The sequence below is a fragment of the Grampus griseus genome, assembly GCF_964374135.1.
Source record: "Grampus griseus genome assembly, chromosome: 2".
Classification (NCBI taxonomy): domain Eukaryota; kingdom Metazoa; phylum Chordata; class Mammalia; order Artiodactyla; family Delphinidae; genus Grampus; species Grampus griseus.
Window position 1 is genome coordinate 37,395,424 of NC_139018.1, and position 17,013 is coordinate 37,412,436.

At 43.8% G+C, this 17,013-nt stretch overlaps 2 protein-coding genes across 8 annotated transcripts in view; one reads left to right on the forward strand and one right to left on the reverse strand.

The window, feature by feature from the left end:
* Positions 1–17,013, reverse strand: part of SYNE2 (spectrin repeat containing nuclear envelope protein 2) — a gene marked incomplete at its 5' end in the record, with an annotated part of 272,663 nt that overhangs the window by 25,972 nt on the left and 229,678 nt on the right. For all 7 annotated transcript variants that reach the window (XM_082648159.1, XM_082648158.1, XM_082648156.1 and 4 more), the window contains one exon: positions 16,469–16,635. In XM_082648159.1, coding sequence (XP_082504285.1) covers positions 16,469–16,635 — 167 coding nt within the window. The remainder of the gene's footprint in view (positions 1–16,468; positions 16,636–17,013) is intronic.
* LOC309818564 (small ribosomal subunit protein uS2-like) lies at positions 1,697–2,720 on the forward strand. The gene is given in 2 exon segments (XM_082648322.1): positions 1,697–1,958; positions 1,961–2,720. Coding segments are annotated over 2 exon segments (885 nt in total). The 5' UTR covers positions 1,697–1,753; the 3' UTR covers positions 2,641–2,720.

The following is a 17,013-nucleotide window of genomic DNA, read 5'->3' on the forward strand; positions in this document are numbered from 1 at the left end:
AGGAAACATCTCAAATAAACAATCTAACCTTGCACTAAGGCAATTAGAGAAAGAACAAAAACCCCCCAAAGTTAGCAGAAGGAAAGGAATCATAAAGATCAGATCAGAAATAAATGAAAAAGAAATGAAGGAAACAATAACAAAGATCAATAAAACTAAAAGCTGGTTCTTTGAGAAGATAAACAAAATTGATAAGCCATTAGCCAGACCCATCAAGAAAAAAAGGGAGAAGACTCAAATCAATAGAATTAGAAATGAAAAAGGAGAAGTAACAACTGATACTGCAGAAATACAAAGGATCATGAGAGATTACTACAAGCAACTCTATGCCAATAAAATGGACAACCTGGAAGAAATGGACAAATTCTTAGAAATGCACAACCTGCCGAGACTGAACCAGGAAGAACTAGAAAATATGAACAGACCAATCACAAGCTCTGAAATTGAAACTGTGATTAAAAATCTTCCAACAGGGCTTCCCTGGTGGTGCAGTGGTTGAGAATCTGCCTGCCAATGCAGGGGACACGGGTTCGAGCCCTGGCCTGGGAAGATCCCACATGCCGCGGAGCAACTAGGCCCATGGGCCACAATTACTGAGCCTGCGCATCTGGAGCCTGTGCTCCGCAACAAGAGAGGCCGCGATAGTGAGAGGCCCGCGCACTGCGATGAGGAGTGGCCCCCACTTGCCGCAACTAGAGAAAGCCCTTGCACAGAAACGAAGAGCCAACACAGCCATAAATAAATAAATAAATAAATAAATTTTTAAAAGGGCAAAATTCCCCCCCCAAAAAAAAAAAAATCTTCCAACAAACAAAAGCCCAGGACCAGATGGCTTCACAGGCAAATTCTATCAAACATTTAGAGAAGAGCTAACACCTATCCTTCTCAAACTCTTCCAAAATATAGCAGAGGGAGGAACACTCCCAAACTCATTCTACAAGGCCACCATCTCCCTGATACCAAACCAGACAAGGATGTCACAAAGAAAGAAAACTACAGGCCTATATCACTGATGAACACAGAGGCAAAAATCCTCAACAAAATACTAGCAAACAGAATCCAACAGCACATTAAAAGGATCATACACCATGATCAAGTGGGGTTTATTCCAGAAATGCAAGGATTCTTCAATATATGCAAATCAATCAACGTGATACACCATATTAACAAATTGAAGGAAAAAAACCACATGATCATCTCAATAGATGCAGAGAAAGCTTTCGACTGAATTCAACACCGATTCGTGATAAAAACCCTGCAGAAAGTAGACATAGAGGAAACTTTCCTCAACATAATAAAGGCCATATATGACAAACCCACAGCAAACATTGTCCTCAATGGTGAAAAACTGAAACCATTTCCACTAAGATCAGGAACAAGACAAGGTTGCCCACTCTCACCACTCTTATTCAACATAGTTTTGGAAGTTTTAGCCACAGCAATCAGAGAAGAAAAATAAATAAAAGGAATCTAAACCGGAAAAGAAGAAGTAAAGCTGTCACTGTTTGCAGATGACATGGTACTATACATAGAGATCCTAAAGATGCTACCAGAAAACTACTAGAGCTAATCAATGAATTTGATAAAGTAGCAGGATACAAAATTAATGCACAGAAATCTCTGGCATTCTTATACACTAATGATGAAAAATCTGAAAGTGAAATTAAGAAAACCCTCCCACTTTTCATGCCAGATAAGGGTCCATATGGCTTTGTTCTGGATTCCTGTCGTAACTTAAAGGGAAACATTAACAATGTCCGGAGCCCTTGATGTCCTGCAAATGAAGGAGGAGGATGTCCTCAAATTCCTTGCAGCAGGAACCCACTTAGGTGGCACCAACCTTGACTTCCAAATGGAACAGTACATCTACAAAAGGAAAAGTGATGGCATCTACATCATAAATCTGAAGAGAACCTGGGAGAAGCTTCTGTTGGCAGCTCGTGCCATTGTTGCCATTGAAAACCAGCTGATGTCAGTGTCACATCTTCCAGGAATACTGGCCAGCGAGCTGTGCTGAAGTTTGCTGCTGCCACTGGAGCCACTCCTATTGCTGGCCGCTTCACTCCTGGAATCTTCACTAACCAGATCCAGGTAGCCTTCTGGGAGCCAAGACTTCTGGTGGTTACTGATCCCAGGGCTGACCACCAGCCTCTCACAGAGGCCTCTTACGTTAACCTGCCTACCATTGCTCTGTGTAACACAGACTCTCCTCTGTGGTATGTGGACATTGCCATCCCATGCAACAAAAAGGGAGCTCACTCAGTGGGTCTGATGTGGTGGATGCTTGCCCGGGAATTTCTGCGCATGCGTGGCACCATCTCCCGTGAACAACCATGGGAGGTCATGCCTGATCTCTACTTCTACAGAGATCCTGAAGAGATTGAAAAGGAAGAGCAGGCAGCAGCTGAGAAGGCTGTGACCAAGGAGGAATTTCAGGGTGAATGGACCGCTCCAGCTCCTGAGTTCACTGCTGCTCAGCCTGAGGTGGCGGACTCGTCCGAAGGTGTGCAGGTGCCCTCTGTGCCTATTCAGCAGTTCCCCACTGAAGACTGGAGTGCTCAACCTGCCACTGAAGACTGGTCTGCAGCTCCCACTGCTCAGGCCACCGAGTGGGTAGGAACAACCACTGAGTGGTCTTAAACTGTTTTTCCACAAACTCTTAAAATGGAAATAGGTTGATAGAAAATAAACAGTTTCTTAAAAAAAGAAAAGAAAAAAAACACTCCCATTTACCATTGAAACAAAAAGAATAAAATATCTAGGAATAAACCTACCTAAGGAGACAAAAGACCTGTATGCAGAAAATTATAAGCCATTGATGAAAGAAATTAAAGATGATACAAATAGATGGAGAGGTATACCATGTTCTTGGATTGGAAGAATCAACATTGTGAAAATGACTCTACTATCCAAAGCAATCTACAGATTCAATGCAATCCCTATCAAACTACCACTGGCATTTTTCACAGAACTAGAACAAAAAATTTCACAATCTGTATGGAAACACAAAAGACCCCGTATAGTCAAAGCAATCTTGAGAATGAAAAACGGAGCTGGAGGAATCAGGCTCCCTGACTCAGACTATACTACAAAGCTACAGTAATCAAGACAGTATGGTACTGGCACAAAAACAGAAAGATAGATCAATGGAACAGGACAGAAAGCCCAGAGATAAACCCACGCACATATGGTCACCTTATCTTTGATAAAGGAGGCAAGAATATACAGTGGAGAAAAGACAGCCTCTTCAATAAGTGATGCTGGGAAAACTGGACAGGTACAAGTAAAAGTATGAAATTAGAATACTCCCTAACACCATACATAAAAATAAACTCAAAATGGATTAAAGAACTAAACGTAAGGCCAGACACTATCAAACTCTTAGAGGAAAACATAGGCAGAACACTCCATGACATAAATCACAGCAAGATCCTTTTTGACCCACCTCCTACCGAAATGGAAATAAAAACAAAAATAAACAAATGGGACCTAATGAAACTTCAAAGCTTTTGCACAGCAAAGGAAACCATAAACAAGACGAAAAGATAGCCCTCAGAATGGGAGAATATATTTGCAAATGAAGCAACGGACAAAGGATTAATCTCCAAAATTTACAAGCAGCTCATGCAGCTCAATAACAAAAAAACAAACAACCCAATCCAAAAACAGGCAGAAGACCTAAACAGACATTTCTCCAAAGAAGATATACAGATTGCCAACAAACACATGAAAGAATGCTCAACATCATTAATCATTAGAGAAATGCAAATCAAAACTATAATGAGGTATCATTTCACACCAGTCAGAATGGCCATCATCAAAAAATCTAGAAACAATAAGTGCTGGAGAGGGTGTAGAGAAAAGGGAACACTCTTGCACTGTTGGTGGGAATGTAAATTGATACAGCCACTGTGGAGAACAGTATGGAGGTTCCTTAAAAAATACAAACAGAACTACCATATGACTCAGCAATCCCACTACTGGGCATATACCCTGAGAAAACCATAATTCAAAAAGAGTCATGTACCAAAATGTTCATTGCAGCTCTATTTACAATAGTCAGGACATGGAAGCAACCTAAGTGTCCATCAACAGATGAATGGATAAAGAAGATGTGGCACATATATACAATGGAATATTACTCAGCCATAAAAAGAAACAAAATTGAGTTATTTGTAGTGAGGTGGATGGACCTAGAGTCTGTCATACAGAGTGAAGTAAGTAGGAAAGAGAAAAACAAATACCGTATGCTAACACATATATATGGAATCTAAGAAAAAAAAAAAAGGTCATGAAGAACCTAGGGGTAAGACAGGAATAAGGACACAGACCTACTAGAGCATGGACTTGAGGATATGGGGAGGGGGAAGGGTAAGCTGTGACAAAGTGAGAGAGTGGCATGGACATATATACAATACCAAACGTAAAATAGATAGCTAGTGGGAAGCAGCCACATAGCATAGGGAGATCATAGGTGGTTTGTGACCACCTAGAGGGGTGGGATAGGGAGGGTGGGAGGGAGGGAGATGCAAGAGGGAAGAGATATGGGGACATATGTATATGTATAACTGATTCACTTTGTTATAAAGCAGAAACTAACACACCATTGTAAGGCAATTATACTCCAATAAAGATGTTAAAAAAAAAAGTAAACCAGAGAGTTGTGTGTATTTTTAATTTTTACTATTATCCTTTTGCACCCTACTATCAACCAGATCAACCTTGGGGAATGACTTCTAGCTCCAGCTCTATTTCCAATTAGCTTTATAATTTAGAGAAAATCCTTCTACCTCAGCCCCTCATGTCTAGCAGGCCTCTCAGGTCCCTCCAGCTTCAGGGAGGTGATAGCATCTGGGTGACATTCAGGCCAGAGCTCTGGAGGTGAGCAGACCCAGATCTAAGCCCCATTGTACCATCTATAAGCTGTGTACCCGGCAAGGTACCTAATGTTCCTGATTCCCAGTTTCCTTGTTAATCTTCAAATTATCCACCTTGTAGGGGGTTCTGAGACAGAAACCAGAGGATGCATGTAAAGCCTTTGGCATAAAGTGAGCACTCACTGTAATACGAGTTCTTATTACTGCTGGCTGGGATCACACGCTGCTACAATAATGCCTGATTTACACGGTATTGGCCCTCACATAGTCCTTTTATAAATATTTTATCCTCAACAGTGCCATGAGGTAGGCAAGCTTGGAACGAGGCCATGGAGCCTGGTGATGAAGAGCACACTCTTTGTGGTCAGGGTCTGGGTATGAATCCTGGCTCTATTTAATCTCATCTGTCAAACGGCATCAACAGTGGTACCTTCCTTCGCTGGGTGGCTGAGAGCAGGATGAGATATACATGCATGAAAGGAATTTGGCACAGGGTCTGACAGAGATAAGTGTCCAGAAATTGTGGCTGTAATGATTTTAAGATGGTATATTTTCCAAATTACATTCTTACTGCAAATATCAGAAGAAGTTTCCTTCAAAGCCACAAGATGATTTATTAAAAAGGAAGTAACAGAATCCAGGGCCAGGCCTGGATGCAGCTGTAACCTAGATACTTCCTTTGTTCCCCTGGCTTTCAAGTTATACCCTCCTCACCCCAATGTCTTGTCACCCTGACTGCCCAGGGAACAGAAGGAACACTCCACACAATGCCAGAGCAGCTGGGAACCCCAGGCGCCATGGGACCAAGTGTTGCATGCAGTTTGCAAGGGGCTACCCTCCTGGGAGGCTCTGGCTGGAGAAGCTCCGCCCTGAGAGCTTCCTGTAGGTGGGGAGAGGCACTCAGGCCAGCAGCCTCTGCACAGCCCTCCTGCTTCCTGCTTCCCCATCCTTCCTCCTCTCTCCTCCCAGAATGGCAGCCCCCACTGCTTCATCCAGCGCCCGACCCTAGTCCATCATAAGGCTCTCAGCCTCTTTATTTTGAAAGAAGAGGGCTAGAACACAACTTTTTAAATGAAGAGAGCTAACAAGTAATAAAATAACCTGGGTGCAAAAATACTGAGATGCAGTGATCCTGAATCCTGTTAATCCCGAGGGGTGAGGTGTGCAATAAGCAGAGGGGGGAGTATGGAGAAGGTGGATGAATAATTAGCTTGGCTTCCCCAGAACTATGGTACTCCAGGCCAGTGGCGTCCCAAATGTGGGGCTCAAGCCCATTGGTGTCCAAACCAATGGGGTGTGGGAAGAAAATATTAGACTTTCTATTGTTATCCCATTCTTTTAAAATTTCTACATTGGGTATGCTTTAAAATTCACAAACTTTAATTCTAAAATGGAACGTCTACAGAACATGCCGACATCTTTATGTGCCAGGCCTACTGTGCTTTATATATAAGTTAGCAACTCATCTAATCCTTACAACGATGCTGTGAGATCAGTCTAATAACATCCCCATTTGACAGATGAGGTAACTGAGGCAATGAGATTAAATAATTTACCATAGTAACATGACCAGTCAATGGCAGAGGAAGGATTCCAACCCGGGCAGTCTGGCCGGAGCTACTGTTCTTAAACACTTTTCTTGTGGTATCCTATATAAACCTGCACATGATAATGGGCACATATGGTGGGGTGGGTACAGGATGGTTTCCAGCGCTGTCAGGGAATATGATCAGGAGTCTAGACTCACAGCTCTAGGACACACTGGCGGGTAGAAGCCGATTCAACAAGTGTGGCATTTTGGGTGCCCACTTTGCCCCTCCATGATTTCCTTTCAATAAACATTTAACCACTCACTTTGCCTTGGGTCCTGTGCAGATCCTGAGGATTTGAAGATAACTTATTCCCAGAGGTCATGATCTAATTTCGATCTAATTTAGACATTATAATATTATAGGAGGTGCTCAATAAACACCTTCTGAATTAACAAGTGACATTCACACATGCCCTCAAATTTGTCTTTTTCATAAAAGAGGTGGTCATGTTACATTTTAAAACAAGCATATGCATCGCACGCACACTTAGGGCAAAAAAAGAGGAAGGGTGGGAGGGAAAGAAAAGAAGCTACAAAACATTCATCCAGTCAGGACTTAACGTGCTTCTATGTCCCAACCTCCGACTGAAGGTGAAATATCCCCAAATGCACAGTGGCATAAATAAATGTTCCTCAGATAATCATGTTACGACTTACTCTGGGAACCATCAGAGGTACTGCTGAGTCTATATCGACTGTGCAGACACTAATCTAATTACCTAATCAACACCTTTCCCAGGTCAGGAAGTACACGTCATTTGCCAACCCAGGCAACCGACCTCCTAGTTAGGCCTTGTTATTAATATTGCTCTTGGAAAATTTTAAATCTCGAGTTAATATTGGGAACAAGGAAATCCATTCAGAAACCAGACTGTTGTTACAGGGAAGCAGGCACAATTCTGCATTACATCAACCACCCAGGCAGCTTAAGTAGCTCACCATCTCTGTACTGGCCCATGCTTCACCCAGGTGTGCTTGACTAATACTAATCACACATATATTTCAACAAATCCATATTTCTCCAGAAAAAATAAGCATGATTCCCTGAGCTGAATTCCAGTTCTGAGGACTGGAAAACCAAGATATTTAGGCGCAAAGAGGAAGTTTTTCACCTGTATGGACTATTGAAAGACCCGAATAAAACGAAAACATTTTTATATGATACCAAACAAAATAAGGAGTTTGACAAAGAGCATACAAATAAGAAGTTCTTTTGTGGGGCTTGCGGGCAGAAATACAGAAAATAATCAAGGTGAATAAAGTTTTTCCTTTATCTTCATCTAGCGATGGATGGGAATTTAATACTTATGAACCCTCTTCCCTCTCCAAAACAAAAATCAGGCCAGGTTAATATCACTTCATGATTCAGGCCTAAGTCTTACAGTGTGTGAGGGAGGCTTTAAATATCAAATTCATGTATATGGAAGAGTTTACATTTCATTCCCATTCTCTCCATGCTAAAGGGTCTACAGTTAAATTATTAAGGCCCTGGACCAGCGTAAGTTAAAAAAATTCCCAGGCCCATGTGGACAGCATAACTTAAAAAGGAAAACTGAGATGGTTGAGTATCTGCATTTGTATTGAAACAAACAGATACTCAGACCTGTGGGCAGCTGTCAGTTGCTAAAAACACTGTGCAAATTCTGCACAATTGCATCTTTGTAAATGACTAAACATCTTTGTAGTAAGATAATCAATTACTCCACGATCTTGAAGCCCTGATTTGAGGGCACGGACATTACAATACATTTGAGCTAATCGCCTCTTTGAAGCATTTATGTCGCCAGAGGACTTCCATTTTCCACACAGCATAATCACTTCTCTCCCCTGCTTGTCAAAGGCTGGCTGCAGACACCACACGCATGCTGACACTGGGAAAGAACCCATCCCCCGATGGCCGAGCACACACACTCCGCAGCCACCATCTCATCGGTAATTTCTATTGTAACCAACATGAGAGCGCGAGAAAACGAGACACACAGGGACAGCAGCCGCTGCTCCCAGATGTAGGACTGATCACCAAAATAGCACTTACTGTTGATGAGAAACAAATCATTCCTTAGGTTGAGCGAAACCTCCAAGTTCCCGGCTGCACCTCCACCTCCCAGGGACGAGGCGGCCCCTCCCCCGCCCGGCGGCCTCTCCATTCACTGGTTCAGCATCTTGCACAGGCCGCCCTCCCGCAGGCTCCCGCGGGCACGGCTCGCTCGCCGCTACGGAGCAGTGAGGGTAGGCAGGGAAGAGACCTGCTTCTCCGCTAACTGCAATTTTTAATCTCAGTTTTCTTCCTTCCAATAAACAAATATCTCTAGCCCTTGCCTCTCTTACACACACACAGTCTTTGTTCTGACGCTGCAGGATTGCAAGGCTGGGGGAAGAAAGTCCCAGTGTTATCTTAGCTATGGGTTATTTATGAAGTGCTATAAACGCAGGGAAGAAACACTTAAGATTTGGGGCACAGAAACGAGGATTTCTGTTCTCATCACATTAAATGTCTCTGTTTCAGGTTTAAAAGCAACGGTGAAATCTGAAGGCCCGAGTCCAACAGGAATGGCTTCCTCCTACAGAAGAAATTTCCCCAGGTTTTCTGCCCTGCCTTTTCAGTCCTGTGCATCCTGGCTTGGGAGGGGCAGAGCGTTTATTTAGTCCATTTCTTTGCTTTTTTGCAATAATAATAGTAATAATTCTATCTTGTAGTACAGATGGAGTTCAACACTTTGCAGAGGAAGAAATTTTGCAGTTTTTCTTGCTAGTCCCTCCTAGGTTTTACCATAATTTGAGTACCTGAAAATTCCTCTACCTCCCTACCCGTCCTTCTCTACACGACCCTGAGGGGCTCTGCTTAGGGAAGCACCCTTGGTTTGTGTCCAAGCCCCTTTCAGGCTCAGTCTCAGCCTTATTTGGAGACTCAATGATATCAATAATTTCTCATGGGCCCCCAAAGCCCAACATTTAGCCATTATTACATCCCCACCTTGAAGCACACTAAGCACATTTTAGACCAGTGAAATTAGGTATAAAGATTTGGAAACAGTTCTCCCCAAAGGCAGCATCTAACTTGTGTCCACACGCTTGGCTGTCCCTGGTGCTCCTCCAAGGCTCAGTACGCTGGACCTGCCTGATGCTGGACACCAGGCTCCTGACTGCTCATTGACCCTGTGAGGGCTGCTGTCTCCTTGGAGAAGCTCCCCGACCCTCAGGAAGGCATTTCTGCAGGGCCCGGGAGCAAGAGCCACCTGCTCCAGAGGTGGAACGATGGGACTTGTGATGGGAAGGAAAAAGGAAAGTGGGGAGGCCCACCTCACATCTGGCTCTCCCTGTGCGACAAATCTCTAAGTGCTTCTAGTCCCACTGGATCAGGCAACCTGCTAAGACCAGAGCAAGTCAACTTTATGACTAGCGGCATTGTTTGGTCTATCCAAAGTAACCTTGAGAAAATACAGATAAAAGGAAAGCAATGAAAAACGTATCAGCTTAAAAAGGCACACATCTCTCTGCCCATTCTTCAAGGGATGGAAAAACAATCTTAACACACAGTTGCCATGGTAATAACTGCTGAGCTTAAATGACAACATTTTAATTGCTACTATTATAAAGCAGGTGGGCTTTTCACATTGGTAGATAAAATGTGAAACTTATGCTTAGTTAAAAAGTTTTTTCACGGACTTGATCTTTCTGATAGCAAGAGAGCTATCTAGTCTAAACAGGAAGGGACCATAAGGTAGTACATCTGAGTGTGTCCCTCCTTCATAACACTGGCTTAAGGATGCCAAGTCTATTAAATGATGCTACCACCAAAGAGAAATTAGGAGAAAGGTAACAACATTCATGACATTTTTTAAGAAGAAAAAAAAGAGTTCCCGTGTTCCTTTTTCCATAATGAACATTTAGTAAATGCAGATAAAAAGAAAATTAAAATCACCGATGATGCCAACACCAACAGATATGTCTTTCCATTCAGTTGTCTCATCTCTTTTAGGCACTGAAAGCTTTGACCAGATCATCCTGACAAGCTGCTAGAAACAGTCTTTAAAAAGAGCCCCCCAACCCCATGTTTCTGAAGAGGCTCCACCAAGTTGAACAACCAGTCACTCACTGAGGACACAGGATCCCTGCTTCACCGGGCAAGGTGAAGGCTTTGATTAATGAAATGCGGAGGGGGTTCTGGGAAACAAAAGGAGATGAATCTTTAAGGAGTTCAACTCCTGGGATTTTGAAATCAAAGGTACGTATAAGTGAGGTTATGTGTCGAGCTGAGGCTTTCTTTGGCATCAGTCCTGTTGATGGCCGGGGACCCTCTTTTCAGAGCTTTAGTCTGTGCTGGCTGAAGCAGGTCAACTTTGCATCCTTTGGTCCATCACCCGACATCCTGTGCCTAAACTGTTCTTATTAATAGGTAACCTAGCTGCCTCCAAAACACGGATCACACATATCGGTCGTTCTGAAAAACGACTTCTGTACTTTAGTCATCTCTCCTGCATTCAGGTTTTGCTGCGTCACTTTTCAAAGATATTATCTAAGAAAACATGGGCAAGAGGAGGAGGCAACAGTTACAATTAAAAAAAAAGTTAACTCTCCCAAAAAAGAGGGGATATATGTATATGTACGGCTGATTCATTTTGCTGTACAGGAGAAACTAATACAACATTGTAAAGCAACTATACTCCCAATAAAAATTAATTAAAAAATAAAGTTAATATAGGAAACGGCCTTTAAAAAAAGTTAACTCTTCATTTAATCTGTCAATAAACATAGGATATAATTAATATTTGTCATCAAATCAGATTGGGTTCTATAATAATCACACCATTCACCAAAAAATATGTAGTGCTTCAAATGGCCTTTCTGTGGAAGAAATTAATAGCATGTTTTATAAGAGTTCAGATGTCACAAATGCAAGAAGCTGCCCAAGGGCCCATGAGGAATGCTAAAAGCTCCTGGGTCAATTCTGATGGAGAGCCAGTTCTCTGCATTTTAGTGCCCACATCAGGGCCTCATGTGACCTTATGTGAGGAAATTAGCATTAAGACTGACTTAGGCACCCCAGTCCCCTTGACCGTCTGGTTATTTCAGGAGATGTGTCCTTTAGATTCTTTAAGGATTTTTACAGAAGCTGAAAAATACTTTATAAGCAGAGGAAAAACAGTGGTTTGGGTCTAAGCACCCTCCCCCTCCTCCCCTATCACACAGCCATACTGCACTGCACCGGAGGCTGGCATGCGTGTGTATGGACAGATCCATCGTTGTCCTGGTACTTTTTCATCCAGAATCTTGTCCATAGTTTATCAACAAGGAGACAGGCTTACAGAGGTTGCAAGACTTGGGTTACCGTACGTGGCAAGTCCACTGTGTCACCTCATACTGCTGCTTGCCCTAGCACTATTGGCAACACCTGGGCACTTGTTAGAAATGCACATTCTTGGCCCAACCCAGTCCTACGGAATCAGAAGCTCTGGAGATGGGGTCCAGCCATCCATGTTCTCAGGAGCCCTCCAGGGATTCTGATGAATGTTTAAGTTTGAGAACCACTGTTCTAGAGTAGACAGTAAAGTCTGTATTGAGTACTAGATTTTAGAAAAATTCTGCTAAACCACATTTTCCCAAAAAATTAATTAATTAATTAATTTTTGGCTGCGTTGGGTCTTTCTTGCTGTGCGCGGGCTTTCTCTAGTTGCGGCAAGCAGGGGCTACTCTTCGCTGTGGTGCACGGGCTTCTCATTGCAGTGGTTTCTCTTGTTGTGGAGCACGGGCTCTAGGTGCGCGGGCTTCACTGGTTGCAGCACATGGGCTCAGTAGTTGTGGCTCGCATGCTCTAGAGCGCAGGCTCAGCAGTTGTGGCTCGCAGGCATCTGTAGTTGTGGCTCGCGGGCTCTAGAGCGCAGGCTCAGTAGTTGTGGTGCACGGGCTTAGTTGCTCCGCGGCATGTGGGATCTTCCCGGACCAGGGCTCGAACCTGTGTCCCCTGCATTAGCAGGCGGATTCTTAACCACTGCGCCACCAGGGAAGACCTAAACCACCTTTAAAAGTCTCAAAGGAGCCAAGTGCTCTTCTGATGCATGGAGCAGGGGGACAGAATTACCTTGGCTCCGTGCCACCATGTGCAGAATTGCTTCTGCCCTTGGCTCAGTTATTTACCCTCTCTGAGCTGCGGCGTCCTTCTCTGTAAAATGGAGAAGACTGACCTTGCAGGGTTGCTGCAAGGATGAAATGAAATAATATATATGAGCCTGGCCCTTAAAAAAATAAACACTGGTTCTTCCCCTATCCACCAAATAACGGAGCCTACTACCTGAAATGATCAGTAAATTTAATGTGCATTTAAGTAACCTTGTCCTCCATGTCTTATCAATTCTTTTGAAATTTACCTCTATTTTCCTGAGGATGAACCCAAAACAACAGGTCTTTTTTCATTTTTTTTTTCCAGTGAATTAAATCTGATTTATTGAGGTCTTGAACTTCTGAACACCATCCCCAACTTTTTGTTTGTTTGTTTGTTTGTTTGTTTTTGCGGTACGCGGGCCTCTCACTGTTGTGGCCTCTCCCGTTGTGGAGCACAGGCTCGGGATGCGCAGGCTCAGCGGCCATGGCTCACGGGCCCAGCTGCTCCACGGCATGTGGGATCTTCCCGGACCGGGGCACGAACCCGTGTCCCCTGCATCGGCAGGCGGACTCTCAACCACTGCGCCACCAGGGAAGCCCCTTCCCAAACTTTTAAGTTAAAGGCTTGTAGTTAAAATCTTGAAGTCATGAAGCTGGATACCTGCTTCATAACTTCAAGATTGGTCTCCCTCCCAATCTTCCCTCTTGTTAACAACAGGTGCTGTGCCCTGCCACAGGAATGAAGCAGCAGAACACTGTGAGCAGGACAGGAACGGTTAAATGGTGACCAGAATTGTTTGGGCAAATGAGGCCATTAGTATACCCTGCAGGGCTGCAGGTTCTGATTAGCATGGTTAATTCTACAGCCTGTGCTCTCCTGCTTTTCTGATGGCCATGCAATGAGTATCAGCAATCAGACAAGGAGTTGATTCTATGTGAGGCCAATTTACGGCAGGTTCAAGCTTGCTGCCTCAACCCACAGATTCACCTAAAGCGTAAAGTCAACTGAGAGTTTCCTAGACTATCAGTCATCTGTCTCACCCCGGCCTTTGCTTTAAAGTAAAACAAGTTATTCCTTCTCTAGTCCTTCAGTTTCGAAGGCATTAGGTTTTCAAAATGTTCTACTCATTTCAATGTAACAAGACACAAGGGTCTGGGTTAGCAGGGAGGTAACACAACTGTTTGAGTAGAAATCCTGGTTGCCTCATGTGCTGACCGTGTAACCATGGGCAAGTTGCTTAATTTCAGTGCCTCAGTTTCCTCATCTGTAAAATGGGATAATGGTATCTACCTTTCAGAATTATAGTGAAGATTAAGTGAAATCATACATAAAAAGCACATTGTTAAGAATACAGCCGGCAGCCAATATATTTGCTATTATTTCAACTCCTTATTTTGCCAATTGCTCTTTCCAAATAGACGACTGAAATTTCACCTGCTGTTTTTGTCTTTCCCACCAAGGAACTGGCTGAAGACAGGCAGTTAGAGAGGAGGGAGGAAAGCAAGCAGCCTATTAAACTCTGAAGTGATAGAACCAAAGCACGAATGAGTAAGAATGAATCATCCTTCTAGTCCTCAGGAAGCAGAATCTAGATCCTCCTCCTGAATGATCTAAGGACAGGTATCATGTCCTCATACTCTTTTTTTTTTTTTTTTGCGGTACGCGGGCCTCTCACTGTTGTGGCCTCTCCCGTTGCGGAGCACAGGCTCCGGACGCGCAGGCTCAGCGGCCATGGCTCACGGGCCCAGCCGCTCCGCGGCACGTGGGATCTTCCCGGACCAGGGCACGAACCCATGTCCCCTGCATCGGCAGGCGGACTCTCAACCACTGCGCCACCAGGGAAGCCCATGTCCTCATACTCTTGATTAGTGCCAGGTGCCCAAGAAGACTTTGGAGATAAAGACAATGACGACAAAGACATACCAGACACAATTTACCCAACAGAAATGAGGACAATCTTATGTCCTGGAACATTCATTCATTTCAACAAATATCTGAAGCACTGTTCTAAGCACTGGAAATAAGATAGTCAAAGACATTGTTCTCATGGAAGAAAGACCTCTCATGATTAGATCTAAGCGAGGGAATCCTCTTCCACTCAAAAAACATGTTACTTAGTCTTAAAGTCTTCTTAGGGAGAGACAATGATAATAACCCCTCAATAAATACTGGCTCCCACATGCTGGTCCCAGGCCAAATGCGAGACATGTGTCATTCATCCCCACAGCGGCCTCTGAGGTAATCAGTGCTGTGAGACACATTTTGCAGATTTAGAAACTGAGGCTTAGAGAGGTTAAATCACTACACGTTTCCATGGTAAGTGGAAGTCAGGTAAAGTCAGGACTGGCTCAAAATCTGTGCTCTTAATCCTTGCTTGGGTTACCATCATGGATTTCCATAGATTTTTTTTTTCCCCCAACTGGCAGTAGACAGAAGTTGAACTCAGCCCAGCTTGTGCTGCCAGCCAAATCACCCTAATATTTATCTTCGACAGACCCTCCCTTCTAAAAAAACTGTGAAAGACTCAAACTTTATTTAGGAGGACAAGTCTTCAGTTGAGATTTAAGCTCTTCTAAGACTTAGCCTCAACCTACCTTTCTAAAAGCTTCATCTCCTGCACTTGAGCCAGTGGAGCTTATCATTTCCTGGACAGTTTCTACTCTGCACTACCCTGTACCTCTTTGCTCACAGAATATGTTTCTCCCCCTTCTGCCACCAGTAGCGCTGGAATCCCAACCCCTCATTCAGGACCATCTGGGGACACTACTCTTCTACCAGGCCCCTCCCAATCCCCACCCCCACTCCAGGAAGATGAGGTTTGAGCTCTCAGACCACTTGGCTTTACACCTGCCCACATGTCTGCTTCCATTAATGTAACTGACTCATCTTACTTCCTGGTCTGTAATTCTCATAGCACTTAGCCTGGTGCATCTGCTGATGGAACTAGGTTCATTCATGGTTTACAGTAAAAAATGAGGCAAAGGAAATGCCAAATTATTAAGAGTATTTTATTTTCAGTACTCCCTGAGTCTTCGTTTACCTTGCAGGATTCGCCTGTATAGTCCACGTTATATATGTGTTCAAAATTTCCAAGCACTCTGTTATGTAAAAGACTCGCTCGGCCAGTGGAAACAAAGCCGCATGAACGGCCCCAAAGCTAAGTGACTGCTCTCTGTGTGCCAGGTTACAACTGAAAAATACTTTGGTCAGGGTCCGTCTTTGGACAGAGAATTTGAAGACGGAAGACATTTAAAAGTCTGAGTGGCACTGTCATCGTTATTTTGTGAGGGGAGATAAAATGATCAGCCTTGTTTCTGACAAGCACTGGATAGCCTTGATTTATAGTCACAGCTGTGCCTCCTTAGTCCACACCTTAGGACCAGATGCCCGCTGGGGACCTGGCACACCCGGCAAACCTGCAGAGAAGCCCTGCCTTGCCTGAGTGTGCCCAGTCCCCGTGGTGGTGGTGATGGGGGCGTGGGGGGCAGTCGGGGACCTCCAGAAGCAGCACCTAGAAATCAGGCCTATGCCCTGACCTACCTGCACCTGTCACACACAAGCAGGAGCAGGCAGGCATGATTTCATCTGGGGGACACGCAAGTCCTAAGGCAGTGTGAGAACTGCTAAATAATACCTCCTCAAGGAACAACTCTCATTTAAACCTAGTCTAAGTCATGTGAACTTTTAAGCTAAAGAAAAAAAAATTCAAGTGAGGTATACTAAAATATAATCTTCCTATAATGTTGAAATAAGAATTTCCATTTTTACCAAGCTTTGCCTTTATCTGTAAGTTTATAAAATTTCTGGGTTACCTTAGAGGAAGATGGGGCTCAGTTTCTAGATCTGTGAAGTAACCACTGTACCTAGGGAGTAGGAATCCATTTTTAGGCCACTTCTTACCTTGATCCAATGACATCAAAAAGATGTTGCCAACGGTCATTAATTTTGTTGAGCTTGTCATCGATCTCAGCTGCTCTTGTCTTGTTGCTGGCCTTGATCAACCGGTCGCCCATTTGTTTTAACTGTAACTTGTTTTCACTAAACAAATTTATTTCTTCCATGCAGTCCTGGCATAGGGCACCAAAACACAAAGCCGGAATCACTATCGAAAATTCACTTCTTTGCCAGCTACAAACACACAGTTGTGCCTCTTGAAATTTCTTAAAAAATAAAAACACTTCTCACACCTGTTAATGCAACTCTTCGGAGAGCAGCTAAAAAGTCAAACAACGCCCGTTCAGCGCATGTGTGATATATAAGGCGGTAGTTACTTCCTTAATTCAAAAGCCCTGGTTTCCCTCACAGAGTTCTTCTAACCTAAGCTACTTCGGAGCGGAGGACTACTGAGTCTAACTAAATTAGCCTAGTATATCAGCAAGAGTTTTCCTGAGGGCTAACTGAGCGGCATTTGGGGTGACCGTGGCCAGAAGGCTCTTTCTCCCTTT